Below are 22810 nucleotides of genomic sequence, written 5' to 3'. Positions count from 1 at the left end.
GCAAAATAAAAAATATACTGTATAAAGTACATAATAATGAATTCTTTATCATTTTATCATTGATTTTATTATATTAAATAATTAGATATAAAATTGTATACCTATATTGCTTCATATTTTAAAACATGTGTTTTTGTGTACTGGTATTTTCACTGTGTAAAGGGTCTATAAATGATGGGAAGGGTGATAATAATAACCAACCTGAGAAAATTTAACTGGATAGGATGATGCTGAGCAACTATGTAATAATTTTTATTTTTATATACATTTTTTTTTATTTAGATATTATAGTATGTTTTTTTTTTTTAATGTTATTATATAATAAAAACAATCATTTTACCTTCTGTGATTGTAATTTATAACCATAGTTAAAATACATATTATAGAATTAAACTAGTTTATTATTAGTTTAAAGATTTAACTACATAACTAGGTTTTATTTATAATTATATAATGTAACAAAAAAACTATTTTAATTATTATTTTACCTCGACCACTACAAGGAAATTCTATAGTTAAGTCCGAACAATGTATAATTTTGTTAAAATTGTCCATCAAAATCGGTTAGTAGGTACGATAATGTCCAGACAATATACATATTATGTCTACACTTTTATTGAAAAATCCGTTACCTTTATGCCTACCAATTCACACAAAACGTATTACATAAAAAACAAAACACCTTCCGTTAGTTCTAGATAATTTTTGAAAAATAATGATATATACATATAAGTATAACTAATTTTGTTATTCATGTAGTCATATAAATAGGTAGTGTACCGTTTGTTAAAAAAAATAAAATCGAATTATTTACGGATTGTAGATAAATCGTCTAAACGAAAATAATTCTCATTATTCTTTAGTGATCGTATTAAGTAGCAATGAAAATGTTTTAAAAAACTGTACTGTAATATAATAGTATATATTATTTTTATATGCCAATATATATATATAAGCTATAGCTATTAGCTATTAGGTGCCTATATGGCTATACATATACCTATATTTTTATCTAATCTAATCTTTTCAATTATTACATTAGATAACTTTATAGAATCAAAATAAGTAATAATAGTATCATGCGTTGACTAATTTTTAAATAATAAATAAATAATTTTACTGAAGAATAAATATTGTTATAAAAAGCGAATCACGCTTGGTTCGCACAACCATTCAACATTATGATGAACTGGAATAAGAGAGTATTGACCCTCCAGCTGCTAGATACTAGCTAAACAGATGTTGCAACTTGATGCAACTTCAGTATCTACACAATCAGAATATGTATTATTATCAGAGGCGTACAAGCGAAAATAATTAACTTAAGTTAAATAAGGTGCATACGAGGACACGTTATCAAAGTTAGTAGTTAATAAATAAAAAAATTATCCTTTAAGCCTAAAATACCTAACTTAACTTATTTAAATAAAGTTAATCTACTTTTTTAATAATTAATATATGTGGATCACATAAAGTGTAATACATTTGCGTAAAAATATGTATAATATTATTTTTTCAAGAAACCTAACAGAAATTATAGTACATTAGATTGTTGTTATTTAAAACCGTTTAGTTATACAGATTATTAATATATAAAACTATTAAAATCAAAAATGTCAAAAAGCTTTTTAATTTTAATTTGGTATTATTTTTAAATCAACTCATAAAAGCTGAGTTATTTCATCAGTAATTTCTTGTCTGCTGACAAACTAGTTAACTTCTGAAGTTAATTAAAAAATTAACCAAGATAAAATAATAATTTATTGCCCAAAAAGGAAAGAAAACAATTTAATACATCACGTATTGATGTAAAGTACAATATTAATACAATAGTATAAATATACAATTATGCAAACATGAAATAATATAAAATATTTACAAATATTTTGGCCCAATAATATTCGACTCACACACCGGTTAATGGGGTCATTTGAAAATTAGATAAATAAAGAAAATATGTACATACATTGAAAAAACGTGTTTTTACGGTTTACGTAAAAGTTTACAATATAAATCGGTACTGAGGTATTTTGTTTTTATTGTGGAGATAAATCAAATTACCTTTTCACGATAAACCAAGCAGAAGCCAGAAGCAAATGTTAGTACGATAAGTAGCGATGTAGCGTACGAATAAACGTGGTCGTGTTCGGTGTATATGCTGCGTAATTGCCTGTGATTACATTTTTAAATATTCTATGTGCAAATTTAAATCTGTTTTCTTTGTCATTTGACATTTTGTTTGTGTTATAATGAACAAACTCCGTGATTTTAGTATGGTAGAAAAATTAAGTACCTACTTAGGTCTTAGGTTATTACAATATTTTATTTTTATTTAAACAGAATGTTACATACGTAATAGCTTAAATTTCAATAAATATTTTTAAGTAAACAAATATTGTTATTATTTTTTGGGGACCATTCACCTTTCACCTTATTGACTCATTCGATTAATGGACTCAAAGGTCTGGTCTCAAAGTGAGTCTAATAAGCGGCGACCACTGTAGTTCTAACGAGTTTACAGTTTAATATGTTTTGTAGAACACTATTAGATAAGTATAATTTAATCCTGTTTTAATATATGACTTCCTGATTTTAGTGTTTTAAATATTTGATCACTTATTAGGTTATTATTTTTACATGTATTACAGATACGACATAACTAATTCAATATACTAATTAGTTAAATAAAAAAATTAACATTTTAACTAATAATTAATTAATTAGTTGATTAATATTAATTATAAAAACATTAATAATTAATATTCATAGATGGACACGTTATGAAAAATTCCTTAAGCTTTAAGACTTGATCCTTTAAAACAACCGCCCCGGTTCTGAGGTAAATCATAAGCTGAATTACTATTAGCTGACTTACACATTTTACACATTATTCTGTTTGTTTTTTATGATTAACACTTCAGCACTTGCCTTATCTATATAATGTTGTTAATATGTATAATGTTTTATGAACATTAAGTTACAAAAATGATCTTAAATTGCCTACTTAACGCGCCGTAGTAAATTTATCTGCGTACCTATTGAATTATGATAAACATAGTAGTAGTAGTATTACCTTGTACAGTTGTACTTATCGTAATAATATAACTAAGGAATGTTATTAATTTATTTTTATTTTTTTTCGCTGTTTATTTATAGTAGATAATACCTACTAAATAATACTTACTTAATGATTTACTAGTAATTGTTCATACACGTGATGGATTCCGGACGTCGTCCTACTTAATTAATGTTAGGTATTCTTTCTTTACACTACACAGTGTGCATATTAAATTCATTCAGTAAATTATTATTGATGTTTAACGATGAAAGTTAAAGTGCTATATAAAAAAGACTATCACTTTGGTATCATCCAATTAAATTACAAATACGCATAGAAGTGTTATTGCTATAATTAGTACAGTCGTTAAATATCAAAATATATCTTGGTAACCACTGATCAGTGATCACTGCATGTTTATTTTACTAAAACATTATTGAATGCACAATGCACAGAAATAGGTTAATAGGAATTATGTCCGTAAATCGCAATAAATGAACAAAATAATGAGCATTTTCAACGTTATTTGCAGTCCAAACATTTATAATCGCCTATTTCTGTACGTATCATATCAATCACAACTCGGCACTCGCCCAACAAAATATAATCAATATTATTATGTATATAGTATAAAATAATACATTTGGTTCTTGTATTAATATACATTATCTAATACGATGTGTTCAATAAAAATATTTGTAGTTACCTATTACTTTTACACCAAATTTTATAAACCCAAATTTTTATAGTTTTTACATTATATTCCAGTATTTTCACGTTTATTATTATTATTATTATTATTATATGTAAGAAATAAAATAATTATTCAAAAACACGATGCAAAACTTATAAAATAACTGGCTTTGCTTTAGAATTGAAAATAAATGTAATTGTTTATTGTTAATAAAGTATATGAGTAGTACAATAATAATAGTACTTATCTATTAATAATAAGTACATTCAAATTTTTTGATGAAATAATATACTATTTCATATGTCAATATATGTTACTACATTTTACATTATGTAATTCCTACAAAAAACAAAATCTAAATTAATAAGTAATAAAGTAGTTGAATTTATATATAACTATATACTTCTTTTAAGTAAATATCTCATAAATTAGTTAAAAGGTACTATAACAAAAAATTATTTTTATTAAAATTAATTTAACTGCAATATCATAAGATAAAACATATCCATGAATCTATTTAACTATATTTTAAGTGATATGATCCGTTATAAAATTTAGTTAATTATATGTTCTGTGCAAGAAGAGTATAATTATGGACTATGGAACTATTGAAGTCACAAAAAAAAGTATTTTTTGTTGTACATAATATTTATTTTTTAATATAATATCAGTTTATCTGTGTTATAAAGAGCCTGATACTCTTTGTATAAACTGAAAATATTTTTTGAAAAAAAAATCAGTACAAATAAGTGATAAAACTAATAGTTTTGATTCTTGTAGTAACAATAGAAAACAATATTTAGATATTATTATTCAAAATAAAAGTAATTAATTTCTAAAAAGCAAAAAAAAATCTGTATAAAAGTACAGTAAAGATTTAATTTTTTTTCATTTTAATATTGCTACATTATTTATTTTGTTATTAAAAATAATAATAATAAAAAAAAAATAAAAACAAACACAAGATGATTAGTTATAAAAAAAAAATTGACAAACATAAAACAGTAAGGAAGAACAATATAAATATAACTTAAGAACATATTGAGCTTCTTTTCTTCACATATTAGTGAGTAAATTGTCAAATAATACATCTCTAGTTTTTGGTCTGGGATTATCTTTCAATTTTGTTTTTACAGCGCCAGTTTGTCCCAACATCCACTCAAACTCTAAAATTAATAAAAATCAATTAGATAAAAAGAAAGTATATAATATTATCTAAGAATATAGCATAACATAAGATATGAGTATTGTACATATTTTTTAAGTTAAAAATACCCATATCTTACTTAAAAATTAGAATATTAAAAAAGCCATCTTTAAATTTGCTCTATTTACTCTAATATTAAATGACACAAAATTAATTTTACTTATCTATTTGTAAGACAGAGAAAACACATGCGACAGTAGCATCCTCTTAACATAATATTATACACATAAAAATATACATAAATGTTGAGTAAGTATTTTATAAATTTTGTGTTGATGACAACATAATATATATTTTAAATTATTTAATGGTCGATTTGATGACATCATTGAATGAGTCATATAGATTCAAGATTGATTTTAATACAGCTGACTAATATTTTCCAAAATATATGTATTCAACTTGCTTACATAGGTACATCATAACAGACAGATCTCCAAAAATGTTGTGAAATAGCCCGCATAAGTTAAAATATGCTTATGGCCTATAATCTATAATTCTCAAATATAAAAGCCTATGTATTTAATCTCTATTAGTTTATTTAGATAAAATGTATATGTATGAATCATAAAATATTTAGATAGTGCATACTATTAATTATTAGTACAATTAATTAATTATGAACCTCCTTTTGTCATGACATAGTTTAAGACCACTACTTTAAATTCTAAAAATCTAATATTAATAAAAATTTAACACTTACCATCTTGAGTAGTTGTTAATGAAAATAATCTTGGTCCAGCAAATTGCTGTTTTAGATCACCTTCATAATATATGAAAATAGTGGGCAAATTACTATCTGGATAATTTGGGATGCAAGTTGTTGAAATACTTTTAACAAATTTTGTAGCAGGAAATTTTCTTGCCAAATGATTTAAATATTCAGTCAATAATGCACAAATTGGAATGCTGTAAAAAGGAAAAGTAGGTAATATAGTGAATAAAATATAAAATGTTATAGAATTAAAAGAATTACCCTTGTTTATGTAACAGTAAAACCACCCAAATTCCAGGTCCTGCTTTATTGATTTGATTTACAAAATCTTGACCACTTATTTCTATCACTTCACCAAAAACGTCTTTCCGTGCTTGTTCTTTTAACTCTGCAATTCTACGTCTACGATACTCTTCTAGTATCCGTTCATCTTCATCATCTTCTAATTCATCCAATTCGTCCAATGACATATCAACCATATCTTTTTTTTCTCCTAGGCGTAAAAAAAAATATTAATTTCATAATTTTCAATAAACATATAATTCTAAATGTATGAAGAATTTCTACTACATAAGAGACCTGGAATCACATTGACCCATATAAAATCAATACATTAAATGTAGCACATTACATAAATATAACTCAATTTTAAAGCTATAGGTACTTAACAATATAACGTTAGAATATTAAATTTAAAGCTAAAATACATAAAAAAATAAAATATATACATATTACCTACAATTATTAAACATAAAAAAATTAAAAATCCTTTCACAACATGACATTTTGAAAAGCCACTGTTCATTGACAACTGTTTATTATTGTCTATCAGTTTATTTATTAAAGAAATAATATAAATTGTGTCAAAAATTATCATAAACAAATAATTATTTAAAATCCAATAATATATAATCTAAAATTTCTACACAAAGGAAAATTAATCTCAAGCTTACCATTTTGTTTTTCACGGACTGTCTGCTCTACAAGATTAATGACATCTTCTTCTGTTATTTCTTTTTCTTTTTTAGGTGGAAGTATTCCTTTAGCACGCAATATATCATTCCATTCAGTGTCTTCATTGGGGTTCTGTAATTAGGAATAAGTTGCATAAATTGTTTACTTAACAACATTATTATTTTATTGAAAATAGGAATTATATATCATATTTACCTGCATTATTGATTTCTTTTTTTTCTCTAAGTTCTGTAGGCTATAATGGTATTAAATAAATTACTACTATTTATTCGTCTTATTCCATAAATGGGGTGAAAGATTTAAGGATTATCTTAACTACGAAATACTATTTAGTATTTACTTTTTAGGTATGGGAAACAAGAATATAGATCTTTGAGGTTATAATGATAATTTATCTGGATATCAAATATCCTGTGATAGTAACTTGGAATATTTATATTGTGATCCAAGCACCGTGGATCCAAAAGTATACCATAGATAAATTTGTGCATATATTATTAAAGATAATAACAACAACAATATTATCATTTATCATTTATCATATAATATTATACAAAATATACAATTGTCCGGTTAAATATCGGACTGTCGGTACCGTATAAAAATCCATATAATAATATAACTAGGGTTTAATTTTAATTTGTAGTTTATTATTTTTAATATTTTTTTTAATTATTATTTTTATAATCGCAAACTAAATAAATCGCTAAACATTTGGACTATTTGACCATGTGTCACATTATCATAGAATCCACTATGTTATGTTATTAAAGTTTTAAAACACTTTATTTATTTTTCATAATTGCAAATTATTCTATTTTATATAGCATTTGAAAACTGCAAATTATAAAATGATTTTGCAGACATTATGCACTCGTCAAACAAACCTAAGAAAATTCATCGATTGCCGATATTTGAGCTATTATATGAAAAGACCAAATCCATGTTCATCACATCATAGTAAAAAAAAACGATTATTATTTACATTCATTGAACAGAAATGTTACATCTGTTTCCTCAGTAACATTTCCTTCTTGGTTTATGGCATTGTCAAACAGTACACCGGTAGCTTATGCCCAACAATTTATAATTTCATTTCATGAATTTACCGGTACGCCTTGGTGGGCTACAATAATACTTAGTGCTGTAACTCTGAGATTAGTGATAACTCTACCACTGACAGTGTATCAAGTAGGTAAAATTCCATTAGTGTAATCTTATTCCTAAAAAATTAAAATTAAAATATTTATATACAAAGTTGAATGTTATAAAGTTTATTTTTAAATAAGGTTTGTACTTATAAAAAATGTGATATTTCAAATTAAGTGATAATATAATATTTCTATAGCTTAATTCTCCAATAATACTTCACTACTTGTAAGCTTTGTGTATAAATAATAAAATAAATAATATTTAAATAGAAACTCGAGAAAAATTTATTCTATATTTAGGTTTAGATTGGTATTTGGTACTTAATAAAATATTTTATTTTTTATTTCAGCATTATAATAATTCAAAATTGGAAAATCTTTCTATTGAATTTCAATCAACAGTAAAAGAAATACAAAAAGAAGTAGTTAAGTCATTAAAATTGAATAAATGGCCAGAAAATAAAGCTAAACGTGTTTATAACAAAGCTGTAAGTATATAAATGATTAGGTATCTTATTATTATTTTTTAGAACTCTTTGATATAAATTATTATTAAAATAAAATATCTCATTTAATAAACAATATTTCCATGTTTAATATATTTGTCTACATTTTGGTTATTATTGTAGGTAAAAAAGTATTGGAATGAATTAATAGTAAAAGAAAACTGTCATCCTGCAAAGTCAACAATTGTAGTTTGGGTACAATTACCATTATGGATTTGTATGTCGATAGCAACTCGTAATCTCACATTAATGTTACCACCAAGTGATGATGGTAAAATTTACTAATATACCTAATACTATATCATATTTTTTTCAAGTTTTGTTATAAAAGATCCACATTTTTAAAAGCTGTTGCCAGGTTTTATGAACTAACTGATGGTGGAATTTTATGGTTTACAAACTTAACTGCCATAGACCCAACTTTGTGTTTACCTCTAATTATGTGTCTATCAAATCTTTTAATTATTGAGGTAATTTAATTTAAATAAACAAATTATTTAGTACTGTTTGTTTATATTTATATAAAAAACATATTTCTTTAACTATACAAATCTTATTTATATATTTATAGGTTCAAACACAATCCCGAAACAAAGAACCAACACGCAATCAAAAAATTATAACTAACGTCTTTCGAGGTCTCACTATTATTATGATGCCACTTTCATGTTTTCTGCCATCAGTATGTATATTTGTATATTTTGTTTTAAAAATAAATTTATTTATTATGATCGATGTAAATTATTTTTTTTTTTTTTTAGGGTGTGAGCTTATATTGGACGGCATCTAGTATTTATGGTCTTTCTCAAAACTTATTCTTATTGTCTCCACAAGTACGTAAATGTTTTGGAATACCAACAACGCCTTACAACAATGAACATCCATACGAATATATATTACATAAAACTAAATCTAAGTTAAAAATGTCTTGATTGCTGTTATTGTAATTATTTTCTGGAAATAAAGTTATTATTTATTAGTAAGTAATTAGTATTATTTTTATAATATAAATACATATTTTCTATTGTTTGTGGATCAAGAAAGGGTTATCTAACCGGACATATTGGCAAGGTCCATTTTACTTGTGTTGTATACAGATAAGCCTATAGAATAGCCTTGTTTTTCTGTAAATGTTTTTCAACCTTTGATCTCTTGGACCTAGATAAGTATTAGAAAACCCAAGTAAAATGATAATATTTTCAGTTTAAATGTGCGCATCAACATGAAGAGTTGCACCATTTTTGTAATTTTACTTTTTTTACATAATGAAGCATTGTATGTAAGTATTTTAGGTATAAAAAAAGAAGTATTATTTTATGTATTAATTAATTTTTGTAAATCGGATTATCAGACTATTCACTTCGCAAATGCAGTGACTAGACCGTCACTTACTGAGGAACATTTGAACTGGAATGCATTTAATGGAAATGCTAACTCTGGAGTAAAAAATGGAGGTCCCAGAGAAAACAATAAACCTGAAATCAAACCTATTGCTTCTTCAATTTATAAACAACAGACACAGAGTCCCCAAGATATAAACAATGAGGTAAGAATTTTATAAAATTATTATTTTATTCAACAAAGTAGGTGTATTTATTTTGTTATTACATTTACTATTGTAGAATAATGCAGTTATATCATCGGATGGAAAAAATTGTCCTTCTAAAACAACTGGCTTATTCCCTATTCAATCAGATTGCCAAAAATTTTTAAATTGCTTTAAAGGCCGTGGTTATGTCCAGTCATGTGGACCAGGAACTTTATTTAATCCCAATACTTTAGAATGTGATTTTCCTGCTAAAGTACAATGTCTAGATGGAAATCCATCAAAAATTGATTCATCATTCATAAATAGAAATCCTAGTCAGAATTTTGATTTAAATGCTGAAACTTCTAATCAAGATCAAGTATTTATTAACAACGCCAATGAATACCAACCTCAATCAACTAATCAATATCAGCCTCAATCAACTAATCAATATCAACCTCAATCAACTAATCAATATCAACCTCAATCAAATAATCAATATCAGCCTCAATCAACTAATCAATATCAGCCTCAATCAAATAATCCATTAGTTGGAACACAATTTATTGTTGAAGGTCAAAATTTGAATACAGATACTTTACAACACTTTGGTTCAGCCGTGACTACAGATTATGGATTACAAACTGGAGAGTCCAAACCACTCTATGGATCTAATTTTATTGTTAATGGATATACTCAACAAAACACTGAAGAACAATCACAGCAGTTTTATCCAAATGAACAAAATCATAATTTTGCTCCGCAAAATACACTTGGAAAACAAGAATTTATATCAAGAATCCCTCCAAGATCAGAACTACCTACTAGTAACACAAATTATCCAGGACAAATTCAACAGCAACAACCTAACAGACAAAACTTTATTCAAAATGCACCAACAAAATTAGAGCCAGTAAATAGAAACCCAAATTATCAAGGACCTATTCAACAGCAATTCCCTACTAAAAACAATTTGTATCCTACTCCACAATCAAAACCTGAGCCAATTAATAGTAATTCAAACTATCCTACACCCACTCAAGAGAAATTTTCTAATCAACAAAATTTTAATACAAATCCATCAATGACCAATCCCAATGGATATGTGAATCCAGAACAAGGAACTATACTATTTTCAAAAGGTCAGTCAATTGTTGAAGGCCATCAATTTTTACCAAATCAAAATAACTATAGGACACCCAATAATTATGGTAATGTTCAAGAAACTCAGAATACTTATTTATCTGAACAAGAACAAATTAATCAACAAAAAAATAACATACGATTTCCATCTCCATATCAACCTTATTCACAAAACGGTTATAACGGAAATCAAAAACCAATTTCAAATCCTTCTACTGTTAATCCAAATTCTTGGATTCGAGGACAGCTTAAAGTGAAACAAGGTTCTAGTCTAAGTTCTTATCCTAGCACAAATGAAGAACCAGAATATGAAGAATTTCAAACACCTAATAATCAATTCAACAAGCCAGCATCGGCTTTTGATCTAGGTAACAAACAACAAATAGATTATAATAAACCAAATAATTATGATTCATCGGGATATGCAAGTCAAACTAACATAAATTATGGGCAACAATCTTCTATTCCAAATGGTCAAGGTTATAACTCAAAATCTTCACCTGATTATTTAGATCATCCTAAGGTTAGTGAAACTGAACAACAACAATATTTGAATCCAATACCACAAGATAGACGAACTAATGGAGATTCAAGAACAAATAAACAATTTAGAATAGTTGTTTCAAATATTTCCAAGCCTATTGATAATACAGAACAGTCAAGACAAAACACAGAATTGATTTTTAATAGAGATGCTTCTGGTAAAAAATTATCAAATAATTACAATGGTGTACAATACCCTAAACAAAAAGAAAATTTAGGTAAAATTCAAAATCCTAGCTATACGGATAATATTCAATCTCCTTCACAAGAATCTCCGGTGTACTCATCATCAGCTACCAATTCTAAGTGTCCAAATGGCTTCAATGGTATTAAACCACATCCTACAGAATGTTCCAAATTTCTGAGCTGTGCAAATGGTAGAACATTTGAAATGGACTGTGGCCCTGGAACATTATTTAACCCTACTATATCTGTCTGTGATTACCCATATAATGTAGAATGTAATCAATTTGTAAGAACTACATCAACCACAGAAGAAAATGATTATATTATATACACTACACCAACATCGATACAAGAAGATTATACTCCACTCATTGATGTGAGACGAGACTTTGATCAAGAAACTAGTAATAGTAATGTAGTAACTAAAACTGAACCTTTAGAAAATCATAATCAAGCCGTGGTAGAAACTTTACTAATTGAAAATAAACAGTCAAAAATCTTAAGAAACCCTACATCTATTGATTTACCAGATAACTTTTTACCAAACTCTTCTATAATTTATACACCCCCTAAAATTTTAAACAACAATGTAGTAGTGAGAATTGATTTGAAACCAAATAGTACTCAGTCAATTCGGTTACGTGGTGGTCCAAAAAGTTCTGAAGGATTTTTACAAGTTCAAGAAAAGCCTTTTCAATGGGGTGTAGTTTGTGATGAACTCAACTCATGGACAATTGATAAAGCAGATATTGTTTGTAAACAACTTGGATTTAAAAGGTACCTCATATTAATTTATCATTATAATTTTTTTAAACAATAACTAAATAGTATATTTTTAGAATATTAGTAACTTAATTTAATGTAAAATATTGTATTTATATTTTGAGCTTCATGAAATTACATAATTTTTCTTTAAAATAATTAACAATCAATATGGTAATTTATTATTTACTTTTATTAGAGGAGCAGAACAAACATGGCAAGGTTTAACTGTGACTACTGATAATCCTACTAGATTATTAAGAAATATAGGTGTTACCAAAGTAACATGTAATGGTCAAGAAAGTGTATTTCATAATTGCAAACTCCAAAATGGTAAGTTTGGTATAAGTACTTTACAAAAACTAAATATTATTTAGTTAATAGTTATAACAATTAATTTTATATTACATAAATAAAAGAATTATACATTTATAAACATTAAATATACAAAATTATTTTTACTGCCTTACCAAGTATAATCTATTCATCTGAACCCATTAATATTAAATCATAATTCAAAACTGAAATATTAATTAATTATAACTATATTACTAAATAGCAGTCTGTATTCCTCGCGTGGAATGTGTACAAACTTTATCAAGTTTGCAAACAAGAAGATCATTTTTATTTAATTATTTATTTATTATTTTTTTTTTTTGATGAATTGAAAGAGATTTTTATTAGTTTTTATTTGATTTTTTTGATCTTGCTTTTAATTTTGAATAAACTTGTACATTCAATGTTGATGGCCCCTGAATCTAAAAGTACCTCCTTAAAATATGAATTGGTGATCCCTACTATAATAAAAAATATATAATATTTGTATTATTATTATTATTATTACCATAAACATTATCCATTGATCAAAATTTATAAATCTTACCATACAACATTTATACAATACTTCTATAAACAACATATTAAATATAATAGTATCTGTTGCATTGTTGTTTAATATTTATGGAAAAAGTAGACTTTTTTTATATTAAACCTAAAAACAATATATTATATAGTTCTTTTTATAAATTGATAAATCATGTTCTTTTCATTTTTTAATTATGATTGGTCAGACAAAGTGATGTTTTAGGCGTTATATATTCTATAACTTTATCCTAATGTCATGAAAATTGTATCCTAAAATAGTTCCTAAAAATTTTAGTTTTAAATATATTTTTCAATGATATGTAAACACAAACAACTCATTAAAATTTAATAGAATATAAAATATTTATAATTTTGTTCTTTTTAAATTATACAAGACTATAAATATATAAATCGATAAGATATTTAACTTAATTGTATATTAATTTATTACTTTATTTTTTCATTTTAATAGATAAAACTTGTAATGTTGAAAGAGATGCAGTCTGGGTAAAATGTCGATCGAATTCAGGCTCTGAATGTCAACCAGAAGAGGTGTCATATGATGGAAAATGTTATAAACTATTTATTCCTGTACCAGAAAAACAAAGTAAAGTTCAAGACATTGGCTATAGCAAAGCTGAAGCATTGGAACACTGTCTTAAACGTGGAGGAAAACTTTTAGATATTAGCTCACAAGTAAATATTCTAAAATATTTATAATAAAAAGTAAAAACATTCATTTGTAAAAATTACTTGTTTTTATTGAATTCAAACTTTTTTTTTCATACTTACTAAGTTTCAATCAAAATATATTTACTATTAATAGTCAGTATATAATTATAATTATACATTTATCATCAACTATTCTATTATTATAGCGGACTATTTTATTTGTTTTAGAAAGAAAATGATTTCATATCTGAATGGTTATCTAGACAAAAAACAGAAAGTCCTATCCTGACTTCAGGAGTTGGTGTATCATTATTAGGAAGTCCCATATGGATTTGGGAAGGCACTGAAAATCCATTTGTGTACCACAATTGGTGGCCAGGTGATAAACATGATTAGTTGTGTTATGTATTGTTAACATGTAGTTTAATATGCAATACTAATAAGTAATTATATATTATGCTTATAGGTTGGGAATTTAAAAAAGTTCTTTCGCCCAATATCAAAACAAACCGTGCACTATGTATTGTCTTACAAAAATCATTCCCTTGTCCTTCTAATCCGAACAGCACAAAATTGTGTGACTCTGAGTACTATTACTGGGAAGCCATTGATTGTGGAACAAAGACTGATAGACTACCTTACGTTTGCGAACGAGATGTTGATGACATTGGTAAGGTTTTTTCATTAAAGATGATAATTCAATAATCTATTGTATGAACTAATAATATGCTTATCAAAACTAATAAATAATATTAATTTGACAAATAAAATTACTAGGTTGTGTGAATGGGGCTGGTTCAGATTACATTGGTTCTGCAAATACGACTTCATCTGGTAATGCCTGTTTATTCTGGGAAGATCAGCAAGTTTTAGTAGCTATGAAGTACAGAGTATCAGAAAAAACTCGAAGATCATTATTAGTCAAACATAACAAATGTAGAAATCCTGACGGTACTGATTTGCTGCCATGGTGCTATGTACAAACATCAAATGGAATAGTGCGAAGTGAATTTTGCGATATACCAGTTTGTAATGCTGCCACTAAATCGCCAAAAGGTTGTATAGAAAATATTTTTACAATATTTAAAATAGTTTTTATATATTAATATGTTTTAAATTCTAGTCAGTCGAATGATCGAAGAACCAAAATGTGACGCAGGATTTTTTGAATGCCAACCTAATGAATGTATTACTCAAGCCTGGGTCTGTGATAATCAAGCAGTAAGTTGAATAAATTATTGTGTTAAATAATAGTTATTTATTAAAATATAAATACAATTTAGGATGATTAAAAATGTATTGGTTTCTTTTTGAACTGTTTTACTTAGAAAAACATTTTTCTTAAATATCTCTACAATTTAAATAATGAATGCAATCTACATTTTATCTTCTAGTCAAATTAGCTGATATCTTGTATTCATATATTTTTTTAGTTGAAAGTATTTTTCAAGTAATTATAATGTCATTTTATTTTTATCTATTAGGATTGTAGTAACGGTATGGATGAAAAAAATTGTTCTAATATTTTGGACAATTTTATTAAAACTCCAGAAGCTCGATTAACAAGCCATGAAGCTGAAAAATGGCTTCATACTACCGTTAATACTTGTGCTAACCGTTGCATGCAAGCAGATGGTTTTGTTTGTCAATCATTTTCTCATAAGTTAGTTAAATTTATCTAATTGTTAAATTTTATACTAGTTAAATAATTTGTTTTTCATTAATATTGTATTATTTTCAGTAAAAATGAACAAACTTGTATATTAAATGAAAAAACAAAAGTTGATACTACAACAGTTTTAGAATCTGATAAAGATTGGGATTACTACGAAACTGATAAAGCTCTTTGTATAGGAAAATTTATTTGTGAAAATGGAAATTGTGTTGATAAATCAAAAGTACATTTTAAATTTGTATTTATAACTTTTAATATTTAACAAAACTAGTAAATATCATTTAATGATTATTTAAACATTTCTTCAGGAATGTGATGGACATAATGATTGTGGAGATCGTAGTGATGAAACTAAATGTACTAAAGATATGATGGGATATGAGATTAGGCTGATGGGTGGAAATACCACTAATGAAGGACGTGTTGAAGTCAAAAGTATTACAAAAAAAAAATTTTTAGATTAATTTTAATTTAAATACTAATTTATTATTATAGTCTTAGGTGAATGGGGAGTTATATGTGATGATAAATTTGATTTACGAGAAGCTAATGTCATCTGTCGAGAACTTGGTTTTCTAAATCCTGTTGCTGTAAAACCAAATTCCTATTATGGAGTGCCTAACAAAACAAGATTTGTATTGGATGATCTAGATTGCAATGGAACTGAAAATTCACTATACTCTTGTCAATTTAAAGAGTGGGGAGTTCATGATTGCAATGCTCAAGAGGTAGTTTTTTAAATGGAAAATTTATTTTTATTGTTCTAAATACTATATTAATATTTGATATTAATTAATTTTTTTTTTCCTGTGTTATAGTCAGCTGGTGTAGTGTGTAGAGTTGCTGGTGGAAAAGCTTGTTCAAATGATGAATTTGAGTGTAAATCTGGAGAATGTGTTCCAGTACGTTTCTTATGCGATTCATACACAGATTGTACTGATGGATCGGACGAATCACCAGAACGTTGTAATGTGAGTGTCACTACTTCTAAGGCTACTACACCGATAATTCCAACAACTAGTACAACAACTAAGGCTCCAAAAAAATTTATTCAGAAAATAGCTCCTAAGAAAAAAGGATAATTTTGTGCATTAATATTTGTAGCTATTATTAATTATTATAATATATTATGTTAATTCATATGCCAGAGTTTGATGTATTTGTTTAAACTGTTTTTATGTATTAATTTTGAATCAAATATTTTTATTTTTTAAATCTGTTACACATACAAATTATACAATAATTGAATGTGATATATAGATTAATAGCTTAATGAAATTGAAGAATATTCCTTAATGGAGAATTTTTAAATATAAATAATTTATTTTAATGTGTTTTTATTTTTATGTAAATGAAAAAAACCAAGTTAAAACGCTGGCATTTGAATTAATAGAGCTTAATAATTATTGATGCCAGCATTTTAATGTGGAATTTTAATTATCAAAAAAAAATGTGTTTACATATTTGTAAACAAATGTGTTGAGTTTCAACTTTCGACTTTCAATTCCTTTATTTTTTTCTTCTGATCTACTTCCACTAAAATGTTTGTACTTTTCATCTAACCTAACCTAACCTACTTTAATATTAATTTTCTATGGTGCAGTCGCCTTTAGAGATACGTTTAGTCGGTGGTAACGAACGTCGAGCAGGTATGGAAGGCAGGGTCGAAGTACGTCAGTTTGGTGTATGGGGAACGGTGTGTGATGATGATTTTGGTACGAACGAAGCACTGGTCATTTGTAACGGTCTAGGTTTTAAGGGAACTGCAGAAGTGAGCGTTATATTTCAATTAATTTGTACTGTTTAAGGATGTGCAAGATACATTATTTTCATTTTTCTTCTGTGTAAAATATATTTAGTTTAAAAAAGAAGCAGCTTTTGGTCCCGGAAATGGACTGATCTGGTTAGATCAATTGCGGTGCGTGGGCAACGAAACATCTTTGGAACATTGTTTGCATGAGAAATGGGGACAACACAATTGTAAACACAGCGAAGACGTGTCTGTTATTTGCCATTCGGATTCTAAAAAAGTAATTAAATTTAAAATTCAGCTTTGTAAAAACATTGCTGAAAATATATTGAGGTATTTTAAATCTTGTACGATGAAAATAATAAGGCCGGGACGTGAAAAACTTCTAATTATGTTTTTGATTAAATGCAAATTTTAACTTTTAACTTGGACGTATACGGTGATATACCTACCTACCTACCTACTGATATCTATATACGTACCTACTTGCGTAGTTGTGTACATAAAAATACAAATATTATAAATTTATAAATTGAAATATACCTACTCATTATATTAGGTGGCCAAAGAAAAAAGGGGTTCCGCCCTTACAACTACTTCAATAGCCTATCCTCATATGTTCGTGGTACATCCGTCATTAATGGACTATGTTAATAATCTCTAGGTGCGGGCCAATTTACTTTGGATATTACTAATCCCCTCACCTCTAAAAAAAAATCAACCAAATGTCCGTCCATGTATATTATGATAAAATTATATGTTGACCACAAACAATAAAAAAAAAACAGTGTAATATTAAACCTTGTAAACAGTCTCTACGTGTGTTACTCTAATAATAGGTATAATAGTATTCAACGTTGCATATTAAAGGTACCTGAATACCCGCTACTGTTACTCATTCCCATAATCGCATGGGTATCACTGGTATCAGAGTACCTATACTGCCAATTGCCATTAAACTATAATATCGATAAAAAGATACCTACGGCCTTAGATCATATATATATGATCTAAGCCTACGGCTATATCTACAGTATTTATTTATTTAAAGTGACTAAAAATATAGAGCTGATAACTACTTACATGATTGATTATAAACTAGGCCATATTTACATTTTTAGTAAATAATTTCTCAAATGTTTGTATATTTATAAAGCATTGTATTCCATCCTCTTGCATCTATCCGTGGTTACGACATTGGTCCCATGTATATAAGGTGATACTTTTAAAAGGTTAACTATTGTTTTCTCGAAAAGTTAAAAGTTCTGATGAGAAGTCAGAGCCCACAGAGCGTTGTAGACAAACATTTTGCGAAATAGCTACCTACCCGCCACCCGGTATCTCTGTGCTAATCTCACACATCATATAATAAATTTAAAATACTTATAATAACTTATAATATAATATATAAACTTATAACTAACTAGGTATATATATGACATACGGTAGTTATACTAATATTATAGATACTTATATAAAATTCGGTTTTTATATGTTTAAATTCTCAAAAGAATATTTTGCTTTGGAATAGGTATGAAATAAAAAGAATCATCATAATGGTCTATTCACAAATATTAGATATTTACTTATGTGACGCATTTTATTGCCATACTGTGTATTAGAGTTTTGTAAACTATACTGAAATTTTCCATTTTTTATTTCATTGTTAATCGCTAAGACGAACGACACACAGGAAACGACGACGAAAAGTACATTGCCGAAGAAAAAGAACCTGAAAGAACTGTTGTCCAATCAGTGTGGAAGGCGGTTAGTGACAGTGCCAAAGTCTATGAGTATGGTGCAACAGAGAATTGCGTCGGGATTTAAGACCGAAAGAGGGGGACCATCCTTGGCAGGTCAGTGCATTATAATTAATTTGAGTGAAGTAAAATATAATATATGTGTTTTCGAATAAAATAATATTGTTTGATCTGCGCCGTTACCTGTATAGTTAAATAATAATAATAATATAAAATCAGATAATCTGACTAAATCTACGTTGGTAGGTACTTATACTAATATTGTTCAGTGGAACAATTTAAATATGATTCAACAATTAAATTTTGCAATATTCACGATAAAAAATAAAATTTATGGAATTTCATGAAGTATCGGACCTCGAAACAATTGAGACCAAATACAATTTCCAAAACCATTATAAAATAAGTTATCGTTTACTTTTTTGTGAATTCAAATTATATATTATAGTTGGTACTACTTAGTACTTACATCATTTTTGGTAGAATGGAATTTTTTTACCATTTAATATAAATACACCTATTAGACAATAGTAAAATACGGTAATTCATATTTTATAGGCCATCCTGGATAATTGGCTTGGATTGCATTTAACCAGTGGTTATATCTTATATATAATTATTCTCGTTTACTTATTCTTGATCGTCGGCTAAACCGTGTTTTATAGGCTAGTATTAGATCGAGAACACCAGCCGGTCAAACGGAACACGTTTGCGGAGCGGTAATCATTTCCAAGTACCACGTATTGACAGCGGCGCATTGCGTACGTGATTTGGATAAAGACTTCTACTTCGTTAGGATTGGTGACTACAACATGGGGGTAAGTACTTACCTTAGTTACCTGCAGTATAGGAACTATATACCTATCATATTATATTATAAAATAGGAGAATTATTTAAGGGATATAATTACCAATATAACAATATAATGCATAAACTCACCTCCCTATACTTTGTTTAAAAATGAAAAAATTAGATTTTAAAAATAAAAATTCACTTATTGTTCTTAAATTGGACAATAACATATATTTATAATAATGTGAAAAGCTGGTATACGCCAAAGCAGCAACCTCTACCATTTACGTTAAAAAGAGCCAACCCTACACCTATTCACTTTCAAGGTACTCAAATATTGTATCATATTCTAGTATAAAATATCTCAGAATCATCCTTGATAAAAGAATAAATCGGGGGCCCCACCTGAAACTGAAAAGAAAACCCCTTAACAGCAGACTACATCTACTTCGTTCAATTTTAAAATCAAAGCTTCCAATCGATCGCTCTCCGTATGAAAACCTCTGCACCTTGGTTTATAATTTTGTATCAAACTCCACATTTCACTCTGACTTCAAAATAGAATAAATTAATCAAATAACTACCAAACATGGTACATGCGCCTAAACGAATTCATATATTTGATTTAGACGCCCGAAGACTCCGAACAAGATATTTACATCGATGAAATTTACATTCACGAGAATTTCGAGGTAACCGTTAAATTGAACAACGATATAGCCGTAATCAAATTGAAAACTAGCGGCGCGGGAATCAAGTTCAATCAATACGTTCAGCCAATTTGTTTGCCAACGGAAATCATCAAATTAAATTCTAATATGAACTGTACCATCACCGGATGGGGATCAGACGGTTCCATCAGTTCGAGTATGTTTACCACAATAAATACCAGCTATGATAAATAATAATATGGTATAACAACAATCGATGTATACAGTTTTTATTTTGGTTGATTTAATTTTAACAGGTTTCGCCAACACTTTGAGATCAGCATCAGTGCCAATAATAGACATGAAAATATGTAAAGCTGCTTATGTGTACGGAAAAACGACAATTAGCAGCGGGATGTTTTGTGCGGGAAACTTAGACGGCGGAGCCGATGCTTGTCAAGGCGATTCCGGCGGCCCTATGGTGTGCTCTACAGAATTAGGTAAAAGTTTAAAACAATAAATAAATTGAAAATAAAACCTATACCTAATGACATTAAGCTAATCGCTATGTATACCTATTGGCTATTTGATTTAGTTTAAAACGAGTTTTTTTTTTTTAATAATATTAAAACATTAGAATTTATAATAATATGTGTCAACTACTGACTACTGAGTACCTATTACTCGAGTGATGATGATAAATATACATATTTTATTAAAAATTTAAAAATTAAAAGTTTATATCACTATTGCTATGTGTACATCATGTTATTGCATTTACTATTGTAACCATATCATTCTAATTTGTGTGTGCGATACGAAAAAAATACATAAGTGCATAATGCATATTACTAATGCATATTACGAACTTAAAAATATGTGTAATTTTAAATTTTAAATCATTGGAAAAAGTTTATCCATTCAACATTAGCTAATTAATGGATAGATATAATATAGTAGTATGTATACATAGTAAATGTGGTAGTAATATTTATTTTTCAAAAATTAGGGGACAAATATACTGCTTGCTACCTGTATAAAAATTAACAATCGTGTAATGTGTGTACATTATAATATAATTATTTGGTATATCGATAGGACGATAGCTAACGTAATTTTCGTATATTTTAATGAGTTATTCATAAACAAATTAATATTAATTATTCGTATTTTATAAATCATTTAAATGTTTTATGTTTATATACTATTATTACTATTATTATACTTATGGTTATGGTATAGATATGTTCTTATGTTTTAGATATCTGTGTTTTAATAATATCTTATATATATTTATTCTCTACGTGTTTTTATTCAGGTGAAACTGTTATGGGTATAACGAGTTGGGGTTATGGCTGCGGACGAGCCAACAAGCCAGGAGTGTATACCAATGTCCTGTTTTACGAAGAATGGCTGTCAAAAACATTATTGAAATAAGTTAGGATCTCTAATATAGTAAAATTTAAAATGAAATAAAATAACAAATATTAATCTTAATCACATAAATAAATACCTTTGGGTTTTGGGCTTTGACCTATATTATAATTAATATTAAATATATTTAATATTCCAAAATTATGTTGTAAAACAATACGAATAAGTTAATGTTACATGTTACACTAATTATAAGTTAATAATATTAATATTTTAATTTATTTTTACAATATATTTTATATTACCTATTTGACTAATTAAAAAATAGGTCATGTCGGTAATGACTATTTTATATCATATAACAATTTATAAAATAAAAACTATTTTGTTTTTTTTAAGGAGTCCAGTCTTATAAAGATAAAAAACTTTATTCTGAAGCGATACATAATATCATCCTGCGTTTTTTGTCATGTACATATAACACAATATTACAAAAATGTTAACGCAATATAATTCAGAATCCGCTAACATTATTTAAAATATATAATAATAAATTTGCGTTTTGTGTTATTGACTATTGTTTATTGCAAAACAATCTTTTATTGGGAACCTAACCATTTTGAATTTAACCGGAAAATCTCAGCTTCTCAAATACTAAACAACATATTTTGTATTTTCTTAAGTAGTGACACAATTGCAGTGAACGGGACACTTAAGGTACATTGAACTATTGAAGCCCTTCGGCATCGATAGCTGAATGCTATTCGAAAAAATGGGCGTCGTGGGAGTAGTTAGAACAACTCT

The 22810-nt window shown here is 27.0% G+C and overlaps 3 protein-coding genes across 3 annotated transcripts; 2 read left to right on the top strand and 1 right to left on the bottom strand.

Moving 5' to 3' along the window:
• Positions 1-4611: 4611 nt before the first annotated feature.
• On the bottom strand, positions 4612-7032 carry LOC132921837 (viral IAP-associated factor homolog). The gene is made up of 5 exons (XM_060985065.1): positions 6845-7032; positions 6628-6760; positions 5936-6167; positions 5663-5868; positions 4612-4918 (listed from the first exon to the last, which is right to left on the bottom strand). Exons 1-5 carry the CDS (start codon positions 6848-6850, stop codon positions 4809-4811), a joined length of 687 nt encoding a protein of 228 aa, XP_060841048.1. The 5' UTR covers positions 6851-7032; the 3' UTR covers positions 4612-4808.
• A 214-nt stretch (positions 7033-7246) lies between these two features.
• On the top strand, positions 7247-9289 carry LOC132921836 (cytochrome c oxidase assembly protein COX18, mitochondrial). Its single transcript, XM_060985064.1, is given in 7 exon segments — positions 7247-7611; positions 7613-7840; positions 8151-8288; positions 8430-8577; positions 8655-8776; positions 8878-8988; positions 9068-9289. Coding segments are annotated over 7 exon segments (1029 nt in total). The 5' UTR covers positions 7247-7500; the 3' UTR covers positions 9239-9289.
• A 169-nt stretch (positions 9290-9458) lies between these two features.
• On the top strand, positions 9459-22580 carry LOC132921835 (uncharacterized). Its single transcript, XM_060985063.1, is given in 22 exon segments — positions 9459-9585; positions 9658-9852; positions 9929-12483; positions 12668-12801; positions 13805-14028; positions 14233-14383; positions 14471-14674; positions 14782-15060; positions 15128-15225; positions 15489-15667; positions 15746-15902; positions 15988-16114; positions 16175-16407; positions 16498-16650; positions 17283-17450; positions 17539-17709; positions 19108-19266; positions 19268-19285; positions 19855-20007; positions 20612-20849; positions 20950-21132; positions 21951-22580. Coding segments are annotated over 22 exon segments (5955 nt in total). The 5' UTR covers positions 9459-9528; the 3' UTR covers positions 22070-22580.
• The last annotated feature ends 230 nt before the right edge of the window (positions 22581-22810 follow it).

Source organism: Rhopalosiphum padi, chromosome 2 (assembly GCF_020882245.1).
Source record: "Rhopalosiphum padi isolate XX-2018 chromosome 2, ASM2088224v1, whole genome shotgun sequence".
NCBI lineage: Eukaryota > Metazoa > Arthropoda > Insecta > Hemiptera > Aphididae > Rhopalosiphum > Rhopalosiphum padi.
The sequence above is the reverse complement of the archived record's forward strand: the minus strand, read 5'-3'. Positions and strand labels throughout refer to the sequence as shown.

What these genes read in the sequence shown, in the direction of transcription:
- LOC132921837 (XM_060985065.1), bottom strand. An exon ending in AGTCCGTGAAAAACAAAATG is followed by an intron (nt 6,168 to 6,627) that starts GTAAGCTTGAGA and finishes TTTTACGCCTAG; the next exon opens with GAGAAAAAAAAGATATGGTT. An exon ending in TTACTGTTACATAAACAAGG is followed by an intron (nt 5,869 to 5,935) that starts GTAATTCTTTTA and finishes TCCTTTTTACAG; the next exon opens with CATTCCAATTTGTGCATTAT.